At 37.0% G+C, this 22,787-nt stretch overlaps 2 protein-coding genes and 2 non-coding genes across 12 annotated transcripts in view; 3 read left to right on the plus strand and 1 right to left on the minus strand.

Moving 5' to 3' along the window:
- Positions 1-1,428: 1,428 nt before the first annotated feature.
- On the minus strand, positions 1,429-1,501 carry trnar-acg (transfer RNA arginine (anticodon ACG)). Its single transcript has one exon. It is a non-coding gene; the product is annotated as a tRNA-Arg (tRNA).
- Positions 1,502-1,775: 274 nt separating this feature from the next.
- On the plus strand, positions 1,776-14,170 carry pdcd2l (programmed cell death 2-like). 6 transcript variants are annotated; one of them, XM_073941851.1, is made up of 6 exons: positions 1,776-2,739; positions 5,345-5,508; positions 8,568-8,969; positions 10,951-11,064; positions 13,538-13,695; positions 14,004-14,170. In XM_073941851.1, exons 3-6 carry the CDS (start codon positions 8,653-8,655, stop codon positions 14,132-14,134), a joined length of 720 nt encoding a protein of 239 aa, XP_073797952.1. In that variant the 5' UTR covers positions 1,776-2,739; positions 5,345-5,508; positions 8,568-8,652; the 3' UTR covers positions 14,135-14,170.
- trnar-acg (transfer RNA arginine (anticodon ACG)) lies at positions 2,367-2,439 on the plus strand. Its single transcript has one exon. It is a non-coding gene; the product is annotated as a tRNA-Arg (tRNA).
- A 5,605-nt stretch (positions 14,171-19,775) lies between the features above and the next one.
- Positions 19,776-22,787, plus strand: part of banp (BTG3 associated nuclear protein) — an 89,963-nt gene continuing 86,951 nt past the window's right edge. For 2 of the 4 annotated variants that reach the window (XM_073942070.1, XM_073942071.1), the window contains exon 1: positions 19,776-20,069. The gene's annotated coding sequence lies outside the window, so the exon portion shown is untranslated. 4 annotated transcript variants of the gene reach the window in all.

Below are 22,787 nucleotides of genomic sequence, written 5' to 3' on the forward strand. Positions count from 1 at the left end.
AGAGGCCTTAATTGTATTTAATGATAGCCAAGCCGGGACCTTAAAGATTTAGTTAGGGATTAGTTTGAGTTGGGTCTGTTAATAGGGCAAAATGTTGATTCTTTTCAGAGTTGTATTCTGTATTCCGCGCTGAAACCTGCCTGAGAATCAATAAAACTGTTAATCACTAACTACTGAGAAGACTGGGACTGACAGAAAATGGAACAATGGTTCTAAGGATAAAAGTAAAATAAAGATTAGAACACAAAATTAAGTAAACACTAGAAACAAACAAAAAGTAGTAGCTACAAACAAACAACACGTAGACAAGTGAAGTAGAACAGGCAAGACCAAAAGCTTAGTAAAGATGCAAGGCAAGGATACAAGACAAGCTCACATGGAATGAACCAGCAAAGAAATGAGAACACACAGCACATTATATAGAACAAAGCACACAAAGAGACAGGTTAAAACAATCTTAAGAAACAATAAGATTGTAAAGAAACCTTATTGTAAAGTGTGACCATTGACTTTTTCTCTGATAGAGAAGCTCTTGGATTCAGGACACAATGTAAAGGTTCAATATGGATCCATGCATGCAAGGTGTTTAAAAAAGCCTTAAAATATTTATATTAATGTCGTTTATGCACTGTTCATTTTTAGGAATTGAAAATAATAAAAAAACGCTTCAGCTTACAAAAATAATTATAATAGCCTGCACTAAACGTAAAAGTGTTGTGTTAAATATGTTGCTAAGGTTGAGCTAAAATGGTACAGCAATAATTCATTGAACATTTATAATTTTCAGTATCAAACATATATAGTCAGTGGTCATGGTAGACATGATGACCAATAACTTTCAGGTTTCTTTCAAAATTACGCAAGTGAACACTGACCCCTGTCGAGTCCTCCTTGCAACTACGTGATTTCATGAACATACTCTCCCCCCCATTGTCCATGGGAGAACTACAATACATAATATTTAAGAAAATGAGCAGTTCTCTGTCCTTTTTTAATATATGAGCATTTTACAAACAATATTAACTTTAAGGTTTGAATATTTTGTAATATTTTGACACATTTTGTTGACTACTCTGTCACAGATTTAGACATAATTTACAGTTCTGATTTTAATGTAAACTCCACAAGAGGGCAGTAGACCTCCACTCTTAACTTTGAAATTGGTATTTCAAACGCTTAAGGTAAGCTTGTGTTTTGCTCAAATGAGCGTTTAATAAACAATTTAAATAGTTTTATTTCGCGAAGCTAACAGGAAGAGAAACAAATAAAAAAAATCAAAAGTGTTTAATAATGTGATCATGAAAATTTACTTGTTGCGTTTGTGACCTTAAAAATATGTGGGATCACTATGCGAATCAAAAGAATCGATCATAGCCTTTAATGATAACGTACAGGGCAAACGACTCGAGAATTTGAGTTCAAAAGAATCGAGCCAGCCAGGAGTCGAACCTAGAATCTTCTGATCCGTAGTCAGACGCGTTATCCATTGCGCCACTGGCCCGATGAACAATTATTTATTGCAACTTAGGAATTTTACTTTTACAATGAAATCAAAAAGCCCAGATTTATAAGTCGTATAAAGACATTGTATTTCAGATAATAAGTCGTCGGATATATTACGTGCATACAACTACAGACGTTTAAAACAAAAAGTTTTGTGTTTACATTAACGCTGATTATTATTATTATTAACACATTTCAATCGACTTACTTCAGAAATGATTCGAAAACATGTTTTAATTTTAATAAATAAAAAGGATTCACTAAAAGGCATTGAGTGTTGACTGAAGTCTCCACGTGTTGAGAGAGCACACTCGACTGATGATTTCTGCTCATAAGCATGGCGACATCAATACACGAGACAGTTCTTATAGGAATATGCGATGGAGCGATTGACAAGAAGAAAAACGCATCCTACTGCACCAACAAAATTGGAGACAGACCGGTAACGTTAAAGGGAATGTCATTTGTTTTCAACCCATGCTCTATGCTAACTAAGGAAAGCTAAACTTCGCTTGACAGCTAACTTAACGTTACGTGGCTATTTGGTGTTACCAAAATCCGTGAGTATACTGAAATATGCTTGACAATTGAGCGAAATTAAATTCATTTGATTGTTTACGTAATTATCAGGGGAAAATACTTAAAAGTAGGCTATCTGTCGCTAGCTAGTTGGCTAACTATGGCTAACTAGTTATATTACGCTCGAGTAATACTAACAACTTGAACTGAAAACATTCTTGAATTGTTTTAAAGCGAGGTGATTTCATATTTCTTGCATAATTATGGTAAATTAGTTTAATATGTATTGTGAAGACGTTTGAACGCTAAGGTCAGTTTTCGTATAAACATTGTAGTCTTCCAACGGGCCAGTGGCGCAATGGATAACGCGTCTGACTACGGATCAGAAGATTCTAGGTTCGACTCCTGGCTGGCTCGATTCTTTTGAACCGCACTTTTGAATCAGAAACAGTTTTTATTGCCAAGTGTGCTTCACACACACAAGGAATTTGTTTTGGGTACTTTATTTAGGTAATCAGATATATAAAGATTATATTACACAGGCTAAAGAAATAGTTTAATAGTAATGTTGGCTGTTAATTTACCAGCATGTAGATAACACAGGTTATTTATAGCCATCAAACAGTTCCTGGTGATGATTCATATTTTCACTATTGAAAACGCTATTGTTTTTAGCTCAATAAACTACTAATATGCTGCTTATTAATAGTTATTAAGGTAAGTTACACAAAAAATATTGTTTTACTTGTTTAAACTACTTAATTAAAATGAGCTGAAACAACACAATTCTTGCGATTTCATTGGAGCAACCTATTTTTTATGTTCGATTCTCATAAATTTGTTAAAAGTGTTAAGTTAACTTAATCGTTTTGTGTTGGGCCAACATAAATGAATTGCGTGGAACCCTGCATTTTTTTTACAGTGTAGTAGTTTGGTTTAGGTATTGGGTAAGATTATTGATGTAGCATAAGGTCATACTTTTTTGAAAATATATTACTTTTTTATTAATAGACAGGTAATATGCCATTAGTTAACAGTGTGAATAGTATTAAAGTGTGAACGATAATGTAATATTTTTATACAATATAGTATTACTTTTTTCCTTTTAAATATAATTTTAACTGAGTTGTGCACAAAGGTTTGCATGCATTACTCTCAAAACGTAATGACCCTGTTCAAATATACTGTATTTTTATTCCTTAACAATGTCTGTTTCCCTCATTAAGGCTGATTTATACTTCTGTGTCAAGTGACCGGCGTAACTCACTGGACCTGCCTACCTAGTCGTGCATTTATTCTTCTGCGTGCTGTTTGTCTTGCTCTACAATAACACTTGCGAAACGCTAGCTGGCAGTAGGTTTTTATGTTCCTCTGTGCTGAGCATTTTTTTTCGAAACGCTACTTTAATGTACAAGTAGCTATAACTCGCTCATTCAGAGGCGGAAGCTGGCGAGTGTGCACCAACTTTAATCGTAAGGTAAACACAAAACAAAAGTTTCCATCTGGAGCTTCTTCACAGGACTCGACACTTGTAAACAATCGCTCCAACGAGTTTGCGCGGCTCACAGTCCAGCCCACACTGGTTATAGCGACCAAGCAGACCAATCACAGAACTTACAGTTTGCATCATTGCATCGTGTAGTTACATTTTATAAGAGATGCGCGTCAGCATCGGCGTCAGTCACAATGAGGGCTATGCGACCACGTGAAGGCTGCGCCGGAGCATATGATTGCGCATGATGCAGAAGTGTAAATCAGCCTTAAGTATCAACATTATTGTACAGCAATATGGTAAGACAGGGGTGGCCAACCCTGTTCCTGGAGAGCCACCTTCCTGCACATTTCAATTGCTACCCATATCAGACACACCTGAACCAATTAATTAGGACCTGAACACCACGTGACAATTACAGGCAGGTGTGTTTGATATGGGTTGCAACTGAAATCTGCAGGAAGGTGGCTCTCCAGGAACAGGGTTGGCCACCCCTGTGGTTGGAGGACCTGGGGATATTCTTGATTATAGCAGACAAACACGTTTTGAGCTGCTACTAAGAATCAAAATATTCTGGTTATGACAGCCAATCACATTTCCAGCTTGTACCAACAATCATGTTATTCTTGGTTATGGAAACCAATCATGCTCCCTGTTGCAAACCAATGCTTTACGCTAATCAGTGCTCGTGTAATATCCACGATTCACATAAAATAACACTAAATAATTGCAGATTAGATTAAAATCTGACCAACATTTGCAACATAAGTCAGTTATATCACGTCACAAATAATTCAGTCCCTAACATAGTGGGCTCTATCATACACCCAGTGCAAGACAAGTTTTGGGCAACTTGTTGCTATTTTCAGACCAGTGCAACAGTAATTTTTACGTTTTGTGCCACGTTGTTTAAATAGCAAATCCATTTGCGCCACTTTGCGGACTCATGGGTAAGCCGGTCCATAAAGGAGGTGTGTTAAGGTGTATTGTTGGCATTTTGCTATTTTGAGGAACTGAAATAGACCACTATTGACTGTGGTGCCTAGATCATTACAATAGAGCCCAATGACTTTATTCAATAGTTTCATCTCCTCAATGTCAGTATAGTGTTTGATGTATTACCCCAGAGTTAGCTTTAAACACAAGAAGTTGCAAATGGATATTTGGGGTTTACATAAGCGCACAGTGCTCATGAATGTGCGCCCTAGCCGTTGCAAAATGTCTGCCAGGTGTGCAAACACTTGAGCACAACTAATGAAAGTCCCCATGAACCGGAAGCTGCAATCATTATTTTTTCCGTAATGTGACGCAATTCCTAGAGAAATGGAATATTAAATGACACAACAGTGGACGTGGCTTGTTTTTTTTTCTAATGCAAGCCGATTGGATGTAGTCAAGTAGGCACTTTATTCAAAAAGATCAGGGAAAGGGTTTTGGGAGAGTTATTACAACCGACACCTCCGCCTCAAAATTTCTGTTGGTTGTCAAAATTGACAGTTGGAGCTGTGTAATTAAGTATGTTAGCCACGCCCATTTACTAAAATAGACGTAATCTGACAATTTAACTGGGGAAAAAACAGGAAGTGCATTTTCAGACTTTAATTAAAGCTTAGAATGGCAAACATTTCTTTTCTTAATGACATGCACAAATGAATAAAAAACTAGCAATGTGAGCTAACAAAATCATATGGTTAGTTTTGATTTCTTGGGGATCAGAATAAATGTGCTGTTTCTTTTTATGATGAATGGTGATGCAATATTATTTAATAATACAGTCATAAAATGTCACTCTCGCTGTTTTATATGATTTGCTGAATTCTGTCTTCACAGGACCTGCTTCCAATTATCACTCTCCAATATCCCTCATGCAGTTTGTGTCAGAGAGGCCTGTCTCACGTTGTGCAGGTCTACTGCCCTCTTGCGGCGTCTCCTTACCACAGAACCATCAATGTCTTTGCCTGCACCAGTCCACAATGCTATGGGAAATCAGAAAGGTAGCATTCTGTTATTTCAGAATACCGTAAGAGATTATTTAACAGTCACGTTTGTTTTGTTTTCACAATTATTTCTAGAAATATTTTCTAGATATTCTGACCAGATTACCGCCCCCAGTATGTTAGTTAGATATAGGCTTAAAATAGTTTCATACAGGACAATGCTAGTCTAGTCTCTCACAGGACATTGTTAGTCTCATACAAGATAATGCTATTCTCTCACAGGACAATGTTAGTGTAGTCTCTCACAGGACATCGCTAGTCTCATACAGGACAATGCTTAGCTGCATCCCAAATCGCATACTTATGCACTATTTTATGCTAGTTTGTAGTATTAATAGTGTAAGTAGTGCGTTTACACTGAAAACTCAAAAAATAATAAGTGCACTTTAATTACCCGGATGATGTACTCATTCAGCTGGTAAAATGAAGTGTGTAATTATGAACACTTCACTCACTCACCGACCGCAGGTTTTTATGTAGCGGAAGAAGCTATCGGGCGCACATGTTGGACAACTTTTTTTATTTTGGATTGAAAAAGCAAAATTCTCTCACGAAAGTGATTATAGCGCCTCCCGATGGTAAATGCGGTTATACTCATGACAGGTATAATTTAATATTTTGGTCATTTATTTCACTGATTTAGCAACCGTCAAATTTCAGGGAAACGGTTTTAAATTCCTCTTAGTAAAAAAACAATAGTGTGCCATTTGGGACAACACTACATACATATACTATGCTGTTGAGTGTGTAAGTGCATAAGTACATAGTGCATGAGTGCATAGTGTATAGTGTGCCATTTGAGACGCAGCTCTAGTCTCTCACAGGACATTACTAGTCTAGTCTTTCACTGGATATTGCTAGTCTAGTCTCTCACAGGACAATGCTAGTCTAGTCTCTCACAGGATATTGCTAGTCTAGTTCTCACAGGACATCGCTTGTCTCATACAGGGCAATGCTAGTCTCTCACAGGACAATGCTTGTCTAGACTCTCATAGGACATCCCTACTCTCATACAGGACAATGCTAGTCTCTAACAGGACATCGATAGTCTCTCACAGGACAATGCTAGTCTAGTCTCTCACAGGACATTGCTTGTCTAGTCTCTCACAGGACATTGCTAGTCACCCACAGGTCAATGCTAGTCTAGTCTCTCACAGGACAATGCTAGTCTAGTCTCTCACAGGACATTGCTAGTCTAGTCTCTCACAGGACATTGCTTGTCTAGTCTCTCACAGGACATTGCTAGTCTCCCACAGGTCAATGCTAGTCTAGTCTCTCACAGGACATCGCTAGTCTCATACAGGAAAATGCTAGTCTCTCACAGGACATTGCTAGTCTCTCACAGGACAATGCTAGTCTAGTCTCTCACAGGACATTGCTAGTCTAGTCTCTCACAGGACATTGCTTGTCTAGTCTCTCACAGGACATTGCTAGTCTCCCACAGGTCAATGCTAGTCTAGTGTCTCACAGGACATCGCTAGTCTCATACAGGAAAATGCTAGTCTCTCACAGGACATTGCTAGTCTCTCATAGGATATTGCTAGTCTAGTCTCTCACAGGACATCGCTAGTCTTATACAGGACAATGCTATTCTCTCACAGGACAATGCTAGTCTAGTCTCTCACAGGACATCGTTACTCTCGTACAGGACAATGCTAACACTATTCTCTCACAGGACAATGCTAATTTCTCACAGGACAATGCTAGTCTCTCACAAGACATTACTATTCTCTTACAGGACATTACTAATCTCTCACAGGACCATGCTAATGCTATTCTCTTAAAGGACAATACTAATTCTAGTCTCTCACAGGACATTTACTCTCACAGGACATTAGTCTCTTATGCCGAGTTCAAACTGCATGATTTTAGCCCCGATTCTGACTTGAGGTTTTGAGAAATCGGCGACAAATGCCTGAAATCACAGGCAAATCGGTGCTCATATATGTGAGTGACAATCACACAGTATGAACTATGAAGAATGAGTCGCCGATGCCTGTGAGATATTTGGCGTGCTAAATATCTGGAGCTGTCTGCGATTCAAATCATGCCGTGTGAAAGAGTTTTGACTGAAAATTACATCGGCGATCACCTACAGCCAATTAGAGAGCAGGATTCACTAGTGTGTGTGTGTGTGTGTGTGTGTATCTGAAGGCCAGCGTGAGGCTGTGGGAGAAGTGAAAAGTGCTCATTTTCGGTTTATTTGGACTCAAGAAATGGAGGAAAAACTAGTGGAGGTTTGACAGGAGCAAACTGTTTGTGTCTGTTTGACGTTTTATACAGAAAGTTAAAACAGTTAGGTTGAGGAGAAATTGCTTATTGCTTTCAAACCCAGGTGAGCAATTATGTACATTTTGCTACCCCACAGACCCGGATTGGCCAATCGGGAGGACCGGGAGAGTTCCCAGTGGGCCGGGCTGTTTTTTGGCCGTGAGGGCCGGTGTTTCTAGCTGCTTGCACTCTCAGCAGTCACACTTTTTTTTCCATTTATTTATTTATTTGACCATAGCCTCACTCTTTTTATTCATTATTTTGCCGCAGCTCCGCTCTTCTTATTTATTGTCTCGCAGCCCATGAGCAAAATGCCGCCTGCAGGGTAATGATGATGCAACTATCATTCCGGCCACTCAAGTGTATCAGCGCCATTGTGGTCCAGTGGTCAGCATGTTGCGTTACGTCGTAAACTGAGGTGGGCCGGTCTAATGCTTGAAACTCCAGGGCTGAAAAGGAGTCCCACTCCGGTCCTGCTACCCCATTAAAGGCTTTTTTCTTGTTATGTAGTTAGCCTAATAGCAAAAGATATACTACGTGTTTTTGCCTGTGAGACGTAGTTTGGACGAAGTTGTCAGGGATTCTTTCTATTGTAAAGTCATCCAATGTGAAAGCCCCTGTCGCCGATCCATCTTGCAGTGTAAACAAAGCAGCGACAAGACTCTAGCCCAGATAGTCATGCAGTGTGAACACATCTGTGACACGACTACTTTGAAAATCATGCAGTCTGAACTCGGCAAACTGTAGGCAAATTTTCTCTCTAATTTTAATCTCTGCATACCTAGTTGGATTGTCCTGCGCTCTCAGTGTTTGGAGGACGACATCAAAGAAAGACAAGACCACAAAACCACACAGTGTGCAGAACCTACAATGTCCCGGACAGACTGGTGCGATGAAGCTGATGATTGGGGGATGGACGATGAGGTGGCCATCAGTGCTGTAGAAAAACCAATAGACAGTGTTGGTGAAGGAAATGATGTCAGCAGCAAGCTTCAGGAGCTCTGCATTGACGGTGGTGTGGATCATCAGAGTGCTCCTCAATCAGACAATGTGCCTGTTTTCAAGCCGTTCTACATAAGTGTCATGGAGGAAACAGACTTGGATGGATTTCAAGATATGGATCATGAAAATGAACTGCTTAGAGAATACGAGGAAAGGGAGAGAGTGAGTGTGGAAGAGATTCAAAGGTGAGTTTAGATTTTTCTGAGGGTGCTTTCAAACCTAGATCTTTGTTTTGGAACCTGGCATTTGTTATTATTATTATTATCAAATCAAAGTTATCTATTCTAATTTAAACTGATTTTAACTTAACACACCTAAATGTGGGCAAATAAGTGCTGATTATCCGTAGCTAAAATAGTTATTTAATTGATAAAATTATTATTGGCTAAAGTTACCTTCTGATATATTTCCATATTTTAGTCTTATTGTATTCCTCATTCCTTTCCCTTCGGCTTAGTCCCTTTATTCATCAGGGGTCGCCACAGCAAAAAAAATGACTACCCTATCCAGCATATGCTTTACACAGTGGATGCCCTTTCAGCTGCAACCCAGTACCGAGAAACAACCATACACACTCAGACACACTCATACTCTACGGCCAATTTAGTTTATCCAATTTACCTATAGCTCATGTCTTTGGACTCAGGGGGAAAACAGAGCACCCGGAGGAAACCTACGCCAATATGGGGAGAACATGCAAACTCCACACAGAAATACCAACTGACTCAGTCGGGACTCGAACCATCATAAACATTTATGAGAAATGTTTTTACGTTCCTGTACAATTGAAATGAGTCACTGACTACGTTTATATAGACATCAGTAATCAAATGTTTTGCCTTAAAGTCCCCAAGAAATCAAAACTAATCCAAAAAAGTTTGGAAATCTGAAAATGCACTTCCAGTTTTTTTAGGTAAATTGTCAGATTAAGCATATTTTAGGAATTGGGCGTGGCTAACATATTTAACCACGCCCCTCCAACTGTCAGTTTTTCAACAAACAGAAATGGTTAGCAGGAGGTGTCTGTTAGTTTTAACCAAACCCTTTTCTCAATCTTTCTGAATGAAATGCCTACTTTTCTACATCCAATCAGCTCGCAGTAGAAAAAAAAATTAGCCACGCCCACTCTTTGCTCATTTAAAATTCCAATTCTCTGAAAAAATAACGGTCGCAGTTTCCATTCATGTGGAATTTAATCTGAATAAGACAATAATATGATTAAGAAGTTTACATGATTTGCTTTTCGAATGTTACTTTCATGATTCCCTTTTACATATTATAGCACATAATACGATTAACATCATTGCATCATCACACTATTCACATTTTCTTCTGAGTTTCATGTAATTTTGGGTGTTTCATTTTTAATTTGTCGAATTTAATTGCAGTTTAGCACTTACACTTTCATTCAAGAACATTTCATGCATGCCCCCCGTGACAAATGAGATATTGGATGCGAGTATGAACTACAGGAAGAGGATGTCGTTTGTAAAAAAAACAAACAAAAAAAAACTCTTCAGTGGTACTTCACTGTCTCGGCTATGTGTGTAAACACTACTCTGTCGCAAAATGTGGCGAAAATCCTACACGACGGTAATAGTTTGATTGCAGTGTTTACTATCTGTATTGCACCTCAATAATTTGACTAAAATAAGCATACTCCACATGTCTTCATTTGATTTCTATTTAGTTAAATTATGACTGTAGTCGGAGATGGTGGACTACTAATCAGAGTATTGTCTTATCGGATTATTGGTATCCATGTAAACATACTCACTGATTTTTATATATGTGGGTGCCACTATTCAAAGCTGAAGTGTGTCTTTTTTGTTTGTAACGCGATTGCCTTATTAGGATCCTCATAAATCAATGACGTATTACAGCTGTGAGAAAAATGCTGGAAATAAACTGTGGAAACTTTTTTTTTTACCATTTTGGTTCATTTAGAAACTTTGCCATGTTAAAGATTACCATACTAAAAATAAAAACAAATTTAATCCCTGTTTTGGAAGAAAATTAATCTACAGGTTTGACAGCACCCTCAGGGTTTCTTTAATGTCAGGAATCTTTAAAATAAAAGAAAAGAAGAAGATCAATTCTGCACTATATGATAAAATTATATATACTACATTCTCTTAAACATACATTTTACTTATTTACTTATAGTTGTGAAAGTGGTGAAGCTCGGGAGGAATATGAGAAAGGCACAGCCAAACATGGAGATGACACGTTCACCGGTTTCATGAAGAAAATCTCTCTTTGCCCTGAACAAGTGTTACGGTGATTGATTACATTTGCATTTGTCTTGCTTGCTATGTTGTTCAAAGAAGCTCCAGACTGACGATAATTCTGTAGACATTCACACAAACCAGCCACACCAAAGGTCTCAAACTCAATTCCTGGAGAGCCGCAGCTCTGCACAGTTTTGCTCCAACTTTATTCAAATACACCTTATCCAACTAATCAAGGTGTTTAAGGCTGCATTTACACTTCATGGTTCAAGGGACTCAATTCGATTTTTTTCACTCATGTGGCACAGATCGGATATGGCCTAAGTGCATGTAAGCAGGAAAAAATCACATGGATTCCGATTTACTCAAATCAGATTCAGGCATTGTTCTTATGTGGAAATTTATCCGATATGAATCGGATCCGCGTCTGCAGTGTAGGCAGGTAGATCGGATTTTCACTTGTCAATCCGAGTCGCGCGTCATTAAAACCATAGCGAATGACTTCAATTCTGACACTTTCATCAGAGCAGACTTCAGCAAAGTCCCAAATCTTAAATCTCATACACAAGGACGAAATACACTTTTATATTGCCATATAGCACACATATTTATGCATTTTAACGAGAGAGAGCAAGAGCGTAACATCCGCCACTAATAAAACTGTTGCATACATCCCATGCATAAATCACGCCATGGACATTACATAAAGATGCCTACTGGTTTAAAAAGTACTAGATTAAAAGAAAATGGCCAAATGAGAACATTTCTGCCATAAATTATAGTAAAAGAGCAACTGATCAAAAAGAATAAAAAAAATTAAACCCCATGAACAATAAATAAATACAGGAAATAGAGAAAAGAGCGCGCTCTTATTATTAGCTGTTAGTCAGGGTTGTTGCTAGAGCTGATACGTTTGCGGCCGGAAGTTAACGCGAATTACTTCTATTATTTATTAAATTTCTCATTTGTTGTATTTTATTAACGTCTACCCCCACCCCAACCCTAAACCCAACCATCACAGTTATGTAAAAACTGTAGTTGTACCGAGTATTAGTTATGTTATCTATTAAATTACCCAATAAAATGTATTTTTAACGCCAACTCCAACCCCAGCCCTAAACCCAACCCTCACAGTACTGTAAAAATATTAATTATTGTTATACAGTGTCAAAAAAAATGCTGCTTTATTAATGTGCATATTGCACTTTCGGCCGGCCGCATATCTGATCTAGACTTTACAGTTAGTCAGTGCCTAATCTTTTCTTCCTGGTCAGTGCGCTTTTGCTGTGTGCTGTGTAAATGCAGATGATCGGATACGAGTCACTTTTAAAAGATGATGTAAGCAGGTCTGCAAAAAAATCATACAGTCACAAAATGGGAATTGACCATCAAGATCTGCATTGTAAATGCAGCTTAAGTGTGTTTGATTAGGGTTGGAGCAAAACTGTGCACAGCTGCGACCCTCAAGGAATTGAGTTTGAAACCTATGAGCTACACTATCCAATAAACAAAAAAAAATTACCTTTGCATGTTAGCAACTTGCTTATGGCTTAGATTGCCATCCTAATAGGTTATCAAAACATGCAAGGAATGCGCTAAAGCATGTTAGCTTCTAGAAAATGTTTTTGCTCCGCAATAAAGTGCTCACCGTTTTCATATATAGTATGTTTTTTTTCAGAATTCATCTTATTATTATGTGTGGTAGCTTATACAACAGCAATGAGTATGGCGGAAGACTGATGTGCAAGTAAATCGCATTAGCATTTTAGCTTAACTTGCTAAAACATGCAAGCAGGCTATTTATATATCCTAGTAATGTGTTAAAACCTGTTAGCATTGTGCTAGAACATGCTAAGTATGTGCTAAAACATTATAAATTAGATAGGATACTAAAATGCATATATGTATCTATTTGTCAGTCTATCTGTCTGGCTATTTAGTTTATTTAATTAATTTATTTTAACCGCTAATATAGTGTTAAACATACTTATGACTATCTTATCAGGAATTCTCAAACCAACATAACGTTTATCTTAATAAAGTTTATTTAGTTTGACCTTATTTGTAATTACAAAAAGATTCATTTTAAACTAAAAGTATATATTTTCTATGCGTTTTTGTCCGAATTTGTCTCATTAGCATGCTAGCATGTTCAACAGCAGGAAAAAACACGATGTGAGCTGTGTTGTCTGATTCAAATCCAAATGATTCCTTCAAAGATTCATAACTGATTCTTTTTGTTAGTGTATTGTTCAAGGTGTTCAATACTGACTCCATTCCCAAACCCAAAATCAGTTTTTCCGTTATGGCCAATCCAAAATGAAATGGAACCTACTGTAGACTTAAAAATAAAGGCTGTAATATTTTTTATTTAGAACGTAGTGTCCATGCAGAGCATATTTAAAGTGAGTTCTGTGTGAATATCACAGTGTCTTCTGGTTTGCAAAAAGTTGAGATTCTTTATATCTAGTATTTTAATATTTACTCAGTTTTAATCAAATGTGATACGTCTTGCCTTACAGATACAGTTGGAACGGATCACCTCTATTTATTATGAAGCCACCTTGTAATGCTAGTCAAATGGTGCCGTCCTGCAGTCACTGTGGAAGTCTGAGAGTGTTTGAATTTCAGCTCATGCCTGCATTGGTCAGTTTGCTAGGTAGTGCAGACACAAATTCAGGTAAGGAATGTTTAAAATATTCTTAATACAAGCCATTATCATACTTTTTAGGATATTTTTTTCTTATAAAATGTGAGAGGAGCTTGAACCTAAAAGTTAATATTAACAAACTAAAAGTTAATATTAACAAATTTGTGTTAGGAGCCATGAAATACAGTGAAATGTACAGTCAGGGAGTAATTATGTCAAAATAAGTAACCATCTGATACAAAACTAATCAGTCAGTTTGCATTTTACAACAATGAATGGCTAACTATACATTAATGCTCTTGTTTATCACATAAAATCACCTTTTTTATTATTTTCAGAGATTTCACTGGAGTTTGGAACAGTTCTGGTGTATACTTGCAGAAACAGTTGTTGGAAATCTGGATCAACGGTTCCAGTGGAGGAATTTCTTTTTGTTCAGCCTGACCCAGACCAAAAGTATTTCAAATGACAATTATTTATCATCAATAAAGGTAGTTTATCAATAGAGTGCATTTGTGCCCACTTCTTCAGCAGCTTTGGTCTTGAAAGTGTTATTCTCATAAAGATTTAAATCATGGGTGCGTCGGTTTCCCCCACAAGTCCGAAGACATGCGCTATAGGTGAATTGGGTAAGCTAAATTGTTCGTAGTGCATGGTGAATAAGTGTGTATAGATGTTTCCCAGTGATGAGTTGCAGCTAGAAGGGCATCCACTGCGTAAAACATATGCTGGATAAGTTGGTGGTTCATTCCGCTGTGGCGCCTCCTGATTAATAAAGGGACTAAGCTGAAAAGAAAAGGAATGAGCTTTAAATCACAGTGGAAAGCACAGTTTGACTCCATAATTTTAAGTGAATTAGGTGTCTTTAAACACTTTAATAAGCCTAAAATACAAGTATGGAGGCAATCCCTCATGCATGACTGCCACCTAAACAGAAACCAAACTTTCTGGAGACAATAGTGTGACTTGCACTCTCAGACACGTGCACTAAATGGAGCTGGTGATGTTGGGTTTAGTGGCCGGGTTTGGTGAACACATTAAAAGCATGCATGTGCACTCAGTCTGCGGCCAGACCCTTCCCAGCAAGCATTTTTTGTTTTTAAAAGATGTCTAATAGATGTGAAATAGATGTCTAAACATAGTCATCTTGGCTAAAAAAGGCTAAATTTGGGCTGTCTGTGAAAATTTAATAGATGACCCAGAATAGGCCAAAACTAGACTAGTCATCAAATGAACAGATATCACTGACTACACACATAAAGTCTGTCTAATCTATTTGACGACTATAGTTTTGGGTTATATTTTGATGTCTATTAGATTTTCACTGACAGCCTAAGTTTAGCCTTGTTTTAGCCAAGCTGTTTATGTTTAGATGTCTATTAGACCTCTATTAAACACAAAATTGTTTGCTGAGTTTTCTCTGGAGATTCTCTCAGCACATCATTCTGTTGCCACAGCTCTCAACCACACCTTTGTTATTGTACAATGATCAAAATGAAGAGCACAAAGAAAGAGAACATCCTTCATCCATTTTAAATGAAATCACCACTCTTACTAGCCCCTCATGGGACATTAGCATTTGTCAGAATGTATTTATTCTGTAGGCATACACAAACCGGCTACACTATCTGATTTACACATAAATGACCTTTGCATGTTAGCAATTAGCTAAACTTGATTTTGGCTTATAGCCTAATGCCATCCTAATACGTTACGAAAACATGAATATGCTATAACATGTTAGCAACTAGAAGACACTTTTGCTCAGCAATAAATTGCTCTATGTCCCTACTGAAAAAAAAACAGCTTAAACCAGCCTAGGCTGGTTGGCTGGTTTTAGCTGGTAGGCCAGGCTGGTTTTAGAGGGGATTTGGCCATTTCCAGGCTGGTTTCCAGCCATTTTCAGCCTGGTCAGGCTGGGAGATGACCAGCTTAAACCAGCTTGACCAGCCTAGCCAGGCTGGAAGCCCAGCCAAAACCAGCTATGTCCAGCTTAAACCAGGCTGGTCAAGCTGGATTTAGCTGGTCAGTTTCCAGCCTGACCAGCTAAGACCAGGCTGGAAATGGCCAAAACCCCTCTAAAACCAGCCTGGTCGACCAGCTAAAACCAGCCAACCAGCCTAGGCTGGTTTAAGCTGGATTTTTCTGCAGGGGTACAGTATGTTTTTTGTTTGTCAGAATTAATTTAATTAGCATGTGTGCTAGCAACTATAACAGCAATGCGTATGACGCAAGATGCATTGTTTGATGTGCAAATAAATCATGCTCGCATTTTAGCTTAAGCTAAAACATGCAAGCAGGCTATTAATCTATGCTAGTGATGTGTTAAAACATGATGGCAATGTGCTAGAGCAGTGTTTCTCAACTGGTGGGTAATTTTTAGTGGGTCGCTTAGCGTGTGATAAAAACAAAACAAAAAATTTTTTTTAAACTTATTTTGACTTTTATTTTGAAATACATGCACGACGACCCTACCGTCTGACGTGAAAATTAATTTAATTATAGCAACAAATATGTCAAAGCGCAAGTATGACCCTGAATATGTAAAGTATGGATTTACTTATGTTGACGACAAAAAAAAGACTTGACGCCTCAGTGTGACAGTAGTGAGGTGCTCTCACAAGAGAGCATGAAACCTTTTGAAATTAAGTTGACATTTGGAAACCAGACAACATGTTTTATTAACAGTTCAGGGTAACTGAACCTTTCCTTACCCTAACCACTGTTTACAGTATTTGTCGTTTTTACTTTCTAATATTTCTATAATTTGATACATTTTGTTAAATGACACCAATTAAATATTGTTTATTTGTAAGTCTTTGTGATTTTCTTATGATTTATCTGTCACTACTTGTGTATGTTAACAAATAAATACAAATTAATTATATTTTCTAAAATTGTATTGTAGTTACTAAAAATTTGGGTCACGGCTTGATGACCATGTAAAAATTTGGGTCCCATGGCCAAACCAGTTGAGAACTTCTGTGCTAGAGCAGTGGTTCTCAAAGTGGGGGTCGGGACCCCCCGAGGGGTCGCGGGGCAATGAAGGGGGGTCGCCTGGTGATTTTCAAAAATCTATTTATTTATTTTTATTAAACCATAGGAATTCACATATTTTATCCATAACTATACTGAAAATAAAAATAGTCGTTTATAGTAACTATATACTATATAGTTACTATAGTAGCTTATAGTTACTAGTTCTATTGGATTGCGACCTCTGGGGTAATTACATTGTATTAAAGACAGCAATAGCGTCAGATGCATTTTGATTTTATAACATCAGGTTATACTTTCTGGCACATTTAAAGCACTGACACAAATTTAATTGGTGTGTCTGCGTCATTGCATGCAAGGTTTCTGTATTTATAACCACCTCAGAGAATATTGGGGGTCGCGAGTCACTGGCATTGTTATTTTGGGGGTCGCGGGCTGAAAAGTTTGGGAACCCCTGTGCTAGAGCATGCTAAGGATGTGCTAAAAAGCATGTTTTCAACTAAATATCATGCTGATTTCACCAAGTAGGACCTGTTCCTGGATTAACACTTATGTTGATCCTGGAACAACATTCCAGTCAGCCAATCAGCATTAAAGGATGCGTTTACAGTTTATGTTAAGTTTAGGCTTACGGTTGGGTTTATGCACTTCTACATGATTGTTATCTAGCTATTCCCCTCTGATTTTGGGAATAATACACAGTTATGGTCGTGTTTAGGGAATAGGTGTGGATTACATTTTCCAACAAAAATGATGTTCCAGAATCAATGTAGATGTTAATCCAGGATCGAATCGTATTTGGCAAAATCATGAAGTGCACTGAAATGCAAATCTATTTATTAGTCAATCTATCTAGCAATATATCTATATATAAACTATGACTATCTTGTCAGGAATTCTTAAGCCAACATAACATTTATCTTTATGAAGTTTATTTAGCTTTACTTTATTTGTCAGTAAAAATCCTTCAGCCATTTTTAATGTAATCACTTTACAGCCTCTCACAGGACATCGACTTCTCTTGCCATGATTGGCTTTTGATCTACAACCTGCTGTTAAGATCGCTTCAGTTCAGTCGCAAACTAAGTTCTTCAAAATAAGTAGAAACTGACGTTTAAACTAAGATATTCCACCAGGTATATATTTTTCTCTATGGCGAAGCAGTGGCGCAGTATAGTGTTTCTGTGTGGAGTTTGCATGTTCTCCCTGCGTTCACATGGATTTCCTCTGGGTGCTCCGGCTTCCCCCACAGTCCAAAGACATGCGGTACAGGTGAATTGGGTAGGCTAAATTGTCCATAGTGTATGAGTGTGTGTGTGGATGTTTCCCAGAGATGGGTTGCGGCTGGAAGGGCATCTGCTGCGTAAAAACTTGCTGGATAAGTTGGTGGTTTATTCCGCTGTGGTGACCCCGGATTAATAAAGGGACTAAGCCGACAAGAAAATGATTTTTTCTCCACACGCTTTTGTGTAAACCTGATCTTAACTTTGCAAATTATCTAGCCTATAACATGAAAATTTATGTCATTTTGAAGTGGAACTCCGAATGTGGGAAGACAGTTCGAGACTAAGATTACTAACTGTGAGGTTTCTGAAATTGTTCCCCAATTTTAATTAGTGTGTTTTATCTCCACAGAACACACACACACACACGCACACACACACACACACACACACACACACTAATAGCCACATCCTATAGAGATAAACTTTATTGACTAACCTAAAATATATATTTTTACATATTTTATAGTTTTATAACCTACAGTTTAAGTGATGTAAGACATATTTGATGCATACTTCAACGTCTTTGAATACAAGCTCTTAATAGACAAATTAATTCGTGAAATGCACATAGTGCTGGACAAGTTATTAATATGCAAATTTAGGTCGAATGTTTACATGATAATACTCGAATACGCGTTCAAATGTAGAAAACCTTTAGATTTTAGCATCAGTAAACTCAATTTGGTTTAGTCGTCCTGAAAGCTGCAGTTCTGAACCAATGACTGTAAAAAAATATGGACGACGCGACAGCCCTTTTTCCCATTGAACGCCTTGAGGGCAAAACGCCTGCTTGACGGGCACAAACTGTCGCAAAAGACTGCTGAAATTGGAGCCAGACATGCGCAGAAGGACTGTCTGATGGAGCCAGAGGAGGAGCCGCGAAAATGAGCAGAGTCGAGCTTCCAATCAAACGCTTTATGTAAAATCAACTACGCCCCCCGAACTTCTCAGCATGCGTTTGCTGTCATATCAACACAAATGGATGTAATAACGTTAACAAATATGAGGGTTTTATATATTCAATCGCGCCAGCTCCAGGCCGCAGCGCACAACTTACTCGCGGCGTCGCGGGCTGATTCCGGCTCGCATGCGGCAGCGCCTGCTCGCTCGGCCGCCGCATCTGGCTCGATTGACTCGGACTGGAATCGGGCAGTGAATCCAGGCATCCGGAGTAGGTCCAGCAGAGGTAACATTAGTCAGTCTGAGCTCTAAGAGAGAAGTCTCCGGCAGGCGAGAATCTAGCCGGAACTGTGTTTTGCTATCTGGGTGGCTAGGCGTGTATCAGCAAACTAATAAAGCCCGAAAAAAGCCCTGAACTTAGCGAATAAACAGTGTTCCACCAGGATCATGTATGTCAGAAACTATAGTTTACTGCTGAACTCATTTTGTCATGGTAAAATAACACAGAAATCGAATAATAACATTTCAGTCTACTTCAGTCTCCTGCCGAAGCTCAGACGCCGCGCTTTGAGAAACTGTAAATCACAGCTGTCAATCACGATGACACGCCCAGCATTAAATTACTGCTAATAACAAACTGTTTACAAAAATGAAGATCTGCACCTATTTCAGCACAATAACCAGTGCCTTAATCGACCAGAACTATCTTTCGGGACATTTTATTGCAAGTGTAATATTTTTTTTTATTTGGGCTCAAGTCTCCTTCATTAACACGGAGGAGGCGGGCTTTATGACTTGTACTGCAGCCAGCCCCCAGGGGGCGATCTAACGGCCGAAACCTTCACTCAAACGTAGGCTTGCGGCACACTTGTTCTGAACACTGCCGCCTCCCGTGCGCATGCGCAGTCAGGGCGGCGAACGGCACTCAATGCTCCGGCTTTTCTCTCGCGAGGAAGGACGCCATTATCGGAATACTCACAAACAACACGAGAATTCATCATTCACACGGTAATATAAACCATTCTGACATGCGACACCTCCTGCTCTCCTCGCGCTTCAAAATATGGCGCTTTGCATTAAAGAAATGCGCATTATCTCGCTGTTTTCGACTCAATTGTGTCCTGCGTGCCATGAAGGGCACAAACGAGGCCTAGATGCATTTCACTCTTGTGTTTTTGAGCTGTTGGTTAGCAGGCGCGAGCTAACAGGCTACATGAGCAGGTTAGCTGTACTGTGCTAACTAGTGTAAACCACTGGGTTTATTAATGGCACTATTTAAGGAGCTACGACTTTTTAAAGAGAGTTTTGTGATGTTCGAAACAAAAAAAAGTGTTGTTTATTGTTCTAAAATGAAATGGTTAACTGGAGTTAAGCTAAATTTGGCTTGTAACCTAGTTATAATCTTAGCTGCTGCAGTATCATATTTGCAGGGAGAATATTTTTGTATTGTGCAATATTACGTATAAGTAAAGACGAGCTTTATGAGTTATATTAACGACATTTTTCACCACCACCAGTTTTTTTTTTTTACTGTTTTATAATATTATCTATTTCCTTTGTCTTTTGTAAATATTATGAAAATATAAAAATTGACTCATCATTTACTCGCCCTTCACGTGTGCGTTAGTATATAATAGTTAATATATATATATATATATATATATATATATATATATATATATATATATATATATATATATATATATATATATAAACCTTTTTTAAATGTTTTGTGTGAGCAAGTATTTTACAGTGCTTTAAAAATACTCAAAAATGTATTTGTCATGGTTTTCAAAGTATTATTTGATTTAACGTTACCAAAGTCACACAAGTGGGAATTTCACATCCATAACGACACTTTTTCCTCATAAATGCAAAAATACTGTCAATATTTTTTCTTCTATAGTAAGCCAGATCTTATCCTTTGATTAGCATTATTTCTTTTGACTTGTGCAGTTTAATTCACAGAATTTTTACAAAGTATACTGTAAACATACTTTTTTTGGTCACATCCATCACGCATGTTTATTTTCTTCTTTTAAAGTGTTCTCTGTACTTTAAATGAGGAAAATAAACATATTTTGTTTACAGACTGATATTATTCAGAGCCCAGTTGTTCAGAAAAATATATATGTTTCAATATAATGTTAAAATAAACTTTCTCTGAATTTATGTTTTGAGTTTTTACTGCAAATATCACATCCATAAAACTGTAATTTATCATATATATATATATATATATATATATATATATATATATATATATATATATATATATATATATATATATATATATAGACAAATGCTATGCATTATGATAACGCCATTATTTTTGTCACCACCACCATGAATGTGTTTTATAATGTTTTTTATTTTGTTTGTGTGGTCTGTAAATATCTGAAAAAAAAATGTTCCAAGACTTATTTTGTACATGGGTATATATAAATTATGTACCATGGTACATTTTATAAATAAATTGTGCTATTATTACTCTGATGCCACAAAGCAGAAATGTAAAATTGTTATGGATGAATAGTCAGTTTTAATTTTTAAAATCTGGACTTGTGAATTGAGGTTTAGTTTTATATTCGTCCATTTGTTCAGTGACAACATGTAATATGCACCCTATATTTTTTTACCGTGGTATTTTAAAATATGCCTTCTGAAATCAAATGTAAATATTAAAATATTAATATTAAAACATTAGCACTATTTATTTGACTGTGAACAATGTTGTTCTTTGATTTTCTAACTAACTTACTTTTAGAATCGGCATAGAATTCTTTTCAGTAATTATATATTATTAGTCTGTGTGAATATAAAACCAACTTTACTTCAGTAAATCGTGAATACACACACACACACACACACACACACACACACACACACACACAAGAAAACATGAAACCTTTAAAATGTCTAGGCTGCAAATTGGGCATTTAAACAACAGCATCTAAATAATTAGCATAATTAGTAATTAAAGCTCTAGAAATGTATTAATAGGAGTAGCATGTAAAAAGTTATTTAAAAATTAAAGCTATACAAATATATAAAACTTACTAATCTTTTGGAGCTACCCACCCAAATTCTTCTATAACATTGATATCAGCATTAAAATAAAATAATAATAATCAAGATATTATAATGAAAAATTTAATATTTAGTTGTGATTTAGAATGTAAAGTATACATACTGATCTCTGTTTTCTTCTTCTTATCTTTTTACCCTCTATGGCAGGGTGCCCAAACTTTTTCTTATGAAGGGCCAATAACTAAACTTGATTTGGGCCAGAGGTAAATATACTAAACTGTAAAGTTGTCAATATAATTTCTTAATTTATTATTATTATCATTATATAATTTAATTAATAATATAATTTATTATATTGAAATTACTCTAATTGTATTAATAATTATACAGTCTTTGTACATCTTATAATGAACATTTTACAATAAAAAACATGAACAATCCCATTTATAACACTAAAATATACATTTTACCTTAATTACTGATGTCGTCTGTGTTAAAAAAAAAAAAATCTGATTCATTCACAACATTTAAAGCAGGTTACCATGGGCCAACATTTGCCGTCAGGCCCTAGTTTGAGGGGTCTCTGCACTATGGCATATTTTTTTACAAGGACAAAAAGTACCCTAATTTGTGGGTCTCTTATTATAATATAAATCAATTCCAAAATGTGCTCCCCCCCCACCAGATTTTGGTTTGTTGCCTCAGGGCAACAACTTTAAATTAGGGTACTGAAACGCAAAGTCTTCCAGTATAATAATATATTTGAAATTAGGAACAAACAAGCCATAAGTACATTAGAAAAAGTTATGATATCAACATCAAAAATATTTCATCAAACACCAGCCATAAATGGTATATTTTGTTCATGTGGGTACCGATTGAATTTAATTATTTACTGTGCCAATGTTT

Source organism: Danio rerio, chromosome 25, assembly GCF_049306965.1.
Source record: "Danio rerio strain Tuebingen ecotype United States chromosome 25, GRCz12tu, whole genome shotgun sequence".
NCBI lineage: Eukaryota > Metazoa > Chordata > Actinopteri > Cypriniformes > Danionidae > Danio > Danio rerio.

What these genes read in the sequence shown, in the direction of transcription:
- pdcd2l (XM_073941851.1), top strand. Translation starts at nt 8,653, where the DNA reads ATGTCCCGGACAGACTGGTGCGATGAAGCTGATGATTGGGGGATGGAC. An exon ending in AGTGTGGAAGAGATTCAAAG is followed by an intron (nt 8,970 to 10,950) that starts GTGAGTTTAGAT and finishes ATTTACTTATAG; the next exon opens with TTGTGAAAGTGGTGAAGCTC. An exon ending in TGCCCTGAACAAGTGTTACG is followed by an intron (nt 11,065 to 13,537) that starts GTGATTGATTAC and finishes CTTGCCTTACAG; the next exon opens with ATACAGTTGGAACGGATCAC.